A 5,679-nucleotide genomic window follows, 5' to 3' on the forward strand; every position below is an offset into this window, starting at 1 on the left:
CACGACCTGAGCTGAAGGCAGATGCTTAATGACTGAGCCACTCAGGCGCCCGGAGAGAGAGAATCTTAAGCAGGCTCCATACTCAGCCCAAGCCCAACGTGGGGCTCGATCCCAGGACCCTGAGATCAGGACCTGAGCCAAAATCAAGAGTCAGACGCTTAATGGACGGAGCCACCCAGGCGCCCCCATTTGTGAACCACTGTAGTAATAATTAATGCGGGCAAGAAACATCGGCGGATGCCAAACCCTATGTGGGGTAAGGGAAAGGAAGTGTCATAGTCTCAAAGTACCTCCCTTCCCCAGTGCTTATTAATTGTGGTCAAGCACTCAGCATTGGTCCCACCAGTCATGGTTCCAAACAATATTAGAAAGGAGAACACAGCATCCTGTCTGTGATGTCTCTGCCCAAAGTGGGTTAACAGTGGCTTAATCATAAGGAAGGCGTGGACAAGCCCGAATTTGAGGATGGTCTACAAAATAACTTCCCTGTAATCTTCAAAATGTCAAGGCCACGAAATTCAAAGAAAAGCCACAAATTGTTCTAGACCTAGGGGGACCAGCGGGATGCCACGACTGGGTACAATGTTTGATACCTTATTAGATTTTTTTTTTTTACCCTAAAAGGATATTTTTTTGGACACTGAAGAGCAGTTTTGAAACTGTTTCGAGATAAAAAGTTAAAAGAAATGCCTTTCTCCTGCATGACTCCTGCTGGCCTGCAGGGTTCATTGTGGATGAGCTCCTAAGGGAACTTCCTGGGATGGGCTGGGTGTGACCTCCTGTGACCTCCTTCGTGCTCCTACTGTGCCGGGAGCCCCTGATGCTCTTTTCTGATTTTATATGTGCTTCGTCCCTGCTGGCCTCGGAGGTCCCTGAGACCAGGTCCCTGGGCCCTGTCTGGATCACGGCACAGATCAGACTCTCAAAACACAGCGACTCCGTCTCAACAGAAGGGTGTGTCTGGGGGTACAGTTCACCTCTTTGCCTGGGGCTCAACCAAGGAAGCTGTTGGTCTGGCTGTTGGAGGAACCTGTGTCTCAGTGCCACGAGTCATGTCTGGTGGGGTGGCCTGGGAGAAATATTTATGTTTAAGGCAGAGTTGAGGATCTACTCCCCTGGACATACCTTGCTGAAGACGCTTCTCAATGGAGCAAATTCTCTTACACCTTTGACGTCACTGGCGTGCTCAGTGAGCACGTGGGGTGGGGAGAAATGGGGAGACCTGGGGGGTCACCTAGGTGACCCCTCTCCCACCCCAGCAGACCCCGCCCGGCTCCAGGATCAGAACGCTGGGGATCCTGGAGGAGTGACCAGCTATGTTATTGGGAAGAATGGACATCCCAGATGTTAAGAGTCTACAGGAATGGTTAGGCCTTTTCCCTTCTGTTTCCTGCTGAGCTAAGCTCGGCCATATGCGTGGTTGATGCCAAGGTGCCAGGCTTTCGAGATGGGGTGCTGGGGCACCCCCACCTGTCCATGTGCACGATGGTCCTGGCTCTGGCGCTGGGTTCTCATCTCCCGGCGTGGGTGGAGCGCCCCCTTGTGGGGGCGGACGAGTGTGACGGTACAGGAAGGGCCTGAGGAAGCTCTGGGCCCCGCAGGAAGGTTCCAGGATCCAGGAGGGGAGAGAGGGGCCCGGCTGGCCGGCCAGCCCGGGGCGGAGCCTGACAGGGAGTGCCTCGCCCGGAAGGGAGGGCAAAGGGCTACGTCGTCCGCCTGCCCCACCCCACTGACAAGAGTCCCAGTCACCCGACCACGCTCTCTGTCCTGGGGCCCTAGAGGGGTAAGTGTCCTTCTGAAACCCTCCTTGTCTCTTTCCTGCGGTTTGGGTGGGAACTTCTTTCCTCCTTGAGGGGCCAAACGCCCCATCCCCTCTGCTTAGCCTTGTGCCAGGCGGGGGCCACAGCTGCCACCCCTCAGCGTGGCCCAGTCCCCCTGCATTACTTTCAGAGGCCCAGGAGAGGCGGTGGGGGATGGGAAGGGGGAAGGAGGCAGGAAGAGAAAGTTCCAGACCCCTCCCCTGCTGACATTAGCATCAGAGCCAAGGGAAGGGCAGCCGGGCCCAGAAGCCCAGAAGCCGGACAGCTCATCTAGACAAGCGCTTGATCCCCACGCCCTCCTCTGTCATCCTACAACAGAGCCCAGAATCCCAAGTGGCTGGAGCACTGGGGGACGCCCAGACAGAGCCCTCGCTGGACCAAGTCCTCCAGGAGCGGGATGAGGCCATTGCCAAGTGAGAGGCAGATGCTTGTGGGGGTGGGGGGGTGTTGGGAGGGCAGTGGGTGGCTCACCCTCAGGGCTCCATCCTGCTAGAGGAGAGGAGGTGAGAAGTCAGGTGTTCCCGCAAGGAAAGCCACGGAAGCGCTCACCCTGTCACAAGGCAGGGGGCTGTGGCCACGCAGCAGACGCGCGGGGTTCAAGCCTCGTGTCGCTGTCCCCGCCACCTGCAGGAAGCAGGCACTGGAGGCCGAGCTGGACACATGCAAAGCCAAGTTGCGCGCCGTGGAGGCCCAGCTGCTGGAGGTCCTGGAGGAGAAACTGAGGCTGAGGCAGGAGGTGGAGGCCTGGGAGGTAGTGTGGGAACGCCAGCCGGGCCAGGGAGCCATGGGGAGAAGGCAGAGGGCACAGGGTCGGCCCTGAACCTGCTCTCCCGCCCCCAGGAGGACATGCAGCAGCTGGTGAGGCAGCGGGTCGAGAGTCAGCTGCGGAGAGAGTCCAGGGGCACTCTGGGCACCCCCCTGGGCCCTCGAACTGCGAGGGTCCCCTGGGTCCGGTTCCCCCTGGGTCGGTGGGGACGCTGGCGATGACAGAGCTCAGCCCGGGACCTTGGCAGCAGTGTCTTTATTCATTAAAGCTTGAGGTCTGACCACCTCTGTACCCTCACGCTCTCTCGGTGCCCGCCCGAGTCCTTTTGCGCAGAAACATGGAGGGGGCCACAGTGCCTGGAAGCTGGGGGTTTCCTGCTTCTTCTCGTCAGCCACTCTTAGGCCAGGAAGCCTCGGATGGCAGCCACAAAGTCCTGGGGGCAGTCGGCGTGGACCCAGTGGCCGGCATGGGGCACAGTCTGCATCTGGGCTCGTGGGAAGAGCCGCCTGATCTCAGCGTGGTGGCTGGGGCTGTCCGTCGAAGAGAAGGCCGCGCCGAAGGGGTCAAAGTGGGAGGTTGGGGAGACACAGAGAAGCGGAAGAGAGCAGGGAGACAAGAGCACATGAGCCCACACGCCCAGGGGTGTTTCTGGATTCTCAGGCACCCCCTGCCCACACCGAAGCCCTCCCCAAAGCAGGATCCCTAGGCTGGGACCCCTCCCACCACCGCCGCTGAAACTAACTTACAGCACGTATTTTGAGTTTCCACCCAGGAGGAAGAGGGTTGGCCCAGGGTAAGATTCTTGTCGTGGTGGGAAAGCCATGATCTTGTCCAAATGCTGGGCCAGTGCTTCCAGGTTCACCCTCCACACGAAACGTCCACCCGCCTCCACTAGGTTGGTGAGCAGGAACTGACGCTCCGCCAAGTCCTGGAGGGGGTGGGTCCGGTAGTTGGGGGAGGGGAGTCTCCTGGGACCTTGACAGGTCCCAGCCCACAACACCACGGGGGAATGGGTGTGTTACTTGGATAACAGTGCTGAGCTGCTCGTCGGCCAGCTTTCGGGCAGAGGAGCGGGGCACCCCATCCGGGATGTCTACAGCCCTCATGGCGGCCATGTAGGACGGGAAGTTGGAGCTTGGTGTGGTCTGCACTGGGCTGATGTCCACAGCAATCAGGCGTTCTACCAACTCCGGCTGTTTAAGAGAACCACACTTGGGACCAGCCTTACAGCAGGCACGGTTGAGTCTCAGGAAGGGTTCCCAGATCCTGAATCTGGCCATCCAAGGCTTGGCTGAGTCCCAGGTCGACCGCTGGGTACTCAGGGTCCACAGTGGATGCGGGGGAAGCCTCACCCACCCTCTGGAGTGCCAGCAACATGGCCGTCTTGCCTCCCATGCTGTGGCCAATGAGGACGCAGGGCACGAGGCCCAGCTGGGGCAGGAGGTCCTGCAGGTCCTGGCTCATGGCCTCGTAGCTCACGTCTGGGCTGTGGGGGCTGTCACCATGGTTCCGTGCATCCACCGTGAGCACCTACGGAGTGGAGAGAGGGCGGGCAGAGCCGGCATCCATGTTCCGGGCACAGACAGCCCAAGGGGCGGCATTCCTGCGGGCTGAGGGGCCTAGAGAGGCCCGGGGGAAAGGTCGTGAAATGGAAAAGCGGCCCCGATGGTGAGAGGGCCCAGTTCTCAGACCTAGGAGGCCTGATGGAGGACCTGGGGATGCTCCGCCAGAGAAGGCCCAAGGAGCATGACTGTGTCTCTGAAGGTTTGGCCTGGCAGGGTGACCACCCAGAGAAAGCAGGTGCCAAGAATTTCCGCCAGCTGGAGCCCAGAAGGACGCGCTACTTCCTGCATAAGGAACCCTGGCCCCCTTGACCACCGCACCCCTGGTCGGCTGAGCTCAGCGTGGAGCACGCACGGCAGCTCTCACACATGAAGGACTGGGTGGGGGCAAGCACGGGAAGGACCGGGGTCCACACCTAGGGCCCCGGTGTGCCCTGCGGCCTCCGTCCCCTTCCCCACGCCGGCCTGGGGACGGGCCACGCCTCCGCGGGGCCCCGCCTCTCCCGGAAGCTCACCCTTCGGCCGGTCTGCTGGGCGAGGGCCTTGGCGATGGAGCTGAAGTTGGTCTTGGAGCCGAAGAGCCCGTGCAGGAACACCAGGGCCGGGCGCGCCGCCTCTCCGTCCAGAAGCTTGTAGGAAAGCAGCACCGACCTGCAGGGAGGCGCGAGGGCGGTGGAGGGGTCTGAGCCGGCTGGGGAAGGGGTTCCGGGGAGCGGCCGGGGCGGGGGCGGGGCGGGGGCGGGCGCAGACGGAGGAGGCGGGGCCGCCGCGGCCGGACTGACCGGGGAGGAACGACGGACGGCCTCCCACATGGCGCCCTTGACTGACCTCGGCTCGGCGCCGCTTCGGCCACTGCTGTTGGGTGCGACGGGCACCCTGCAGAAGCTGAGGCTGCAGGGGCCGAGCCCCCTAAGGGGGAGCCTCCAGGAGCGGGTCCAGCGGAGCATGCCCGGGGAAAGGCTACCGGCGCTCACCGCCGCGTGTCCCCCCCTCGCCCCGCCTCCTGCCTTCGCTCAGGACCCCGCCCAGTTCCGACTGTAGCCCCGCCCTCTTCCCCTCCCACTAGCGCGGACTACCCGCCCTCGCCCTCGTTTCCTTACGTAATCCCAGGGTACAGTCTGTTCCTCCAGCTCCGCCCCCTACGTCATTACGCTATCCCCTCAGCCTCCGCGCCGGCAGGCGGGAGAACCGCCCTGACCACGCCCCGGGCGGAGCCGCCTTGTTTCCCCGGTTACGCCCCCGCGAAGCTCCGTCCAGCCTCTTCCGGCGTCGTAGCCTCGTGGCGAATCAGGGTCCTGGGGCGTGGGAGTCCCATCCCCGCCGCTCGCAACGTCCGGGATTTGGGGCGCGCGCGCTTTGGTCGCCGGTGGGGCAGGTCCCTTGGTGAGCCGAGGAGGTCCGGCCTTGGCCTGCGCTCGCCCCGCACCTGGCCTGCTCCTCTGCCTTCACGCACCGCCTTGGGTGGGCGTCATACTTTCTGTGCCGCGGGCGGGCGCGGAGGGCCGCCGGGAGGGGCCCTCGTCGTCGGGGC

General features: G+C 62.5%; 2 protein-coding genes across 4 annotated transcripts; one reads left to right on the forward strand and one right to left on the reverse strand.

Annotated features, from left to right (window-relative positions):
• Positions 1-1,447: 1,447 nt before the first annotated feature.
• On the forward strand, positions 1,448-2,866 carry LOC116580735. Its single transcript, XM_032327378.1, has 4 exons — positions 1,448-1,783; positions 2,139-2,233; positions 2,403-2,571; positions 2,661-2,866. Exons 1-4 carry the CDS (start codon positions 1,448-1,450, stop codon positions 2,805-2,807), a joined length of 747 nt encoding a protein of 248 aa, XP_032183269.1. The 3' UTR covers positions 2,808-2,866.
• Positions 2,826-5,183, reverse strand: ABHD11 (abhydrolase domain containing 11). Of its 3 annotated transcripts, none has more exons than XM_032328260.1 (6): positions 4,977-5,180; positions 4,664-4,799; positions 3,943-4,116; positions 3,609-3,779; positions 3,333-3,514; positions 2,826-3,116 (listed from the first exon to the last, which is right to left on the reverse strand). In XM_032328260.1, the coding sequence occupies exons 1-6, from the start codon at positions 5,093-5,095 to the stop codon at positions 2,984-2,986; spliced, it is 915 nt and encodes a 304-aa protein (XP_032184151.1). In that variant the 5' UTR covers positions 5,096-5,180; the 3' UTR covers positions 2,826-2,983. The 3 variants fall into 3 exon arrangements, with proteins under 3 accessions (XP_032184151.1, XP_032184153.1, XP_032184152.1); XM_032328261.1 differs by having other exon boundaries at positions 2,983-3,116; positions 3,975-4,116; positions 4,977-5,183; XM_032328262.1 differs by lacking the exon at positions 3,943-4,116 and having other exon boundaries at positions 4,977-5,182.
• Positions 5,184-5,679: the final 496 nt, after the last annotated feature.

The sequence above is a fragment of the Mustela erminea genome, chromosome 20 (assembly GCF_009829155.1).
Source record: "Mustela erminea isolate mMusErm1 chromosome 20, mMusErm1.Pri, whole genome shotgun sequence".
Classification (NCBI taxonomy): Eukaryota; Metazoa; Chordata; class Mammalia; order Carnivora; family Mustelidae; genus Mustela; species Mustela erminea.

Bases quoted from the DNA above. Each gene is read 5' to 3' on its own strand.
- LOC116580735 (XM_032327378.1), top strand. From the start codon at position 1,448: ATGGGGTGCTGGGGCACCCCCACCTGTCCATGTGCACGATGGTCCTGG. The intron at 1,784-2,138 runs GTAAGTGTCCTT...ATCCTACAACAG, and splicing joins TGTCCTGGGGCCCTAGAGGG to AGCCCAGAATCCCAAGTGGC. The intron at 2,234-2,402 runs GTGAGAGGCAGA...GTGGCCACGCAG, and splicing joins CGGGATGAGGCCATTGCCAA to CAGACGCGCGGGGTTCAAGC.
- ABHD11 (XM_032328260.1), bottom strand. From the start codon at position 5,095: ATGCTCCGCTGGACCCGCTCCTGGAGGCTCCCCCTTAGGGGGCTCGGC. The intron at 3,515-3,608 runs GTAACACACCCA...CACCCCCTCCAG, and splicing joins AGCTCAGCACTGTTATCCAA to GACTTGGCGGAGCGTCAGTT. The intron at 3,117-3,332 runs GTAAGTTAGTTT...TTCGACGGACAG, and splicing joins GGAAACTCAAAATACGTGCT to CCCCAGCCACCACGCTGAGA.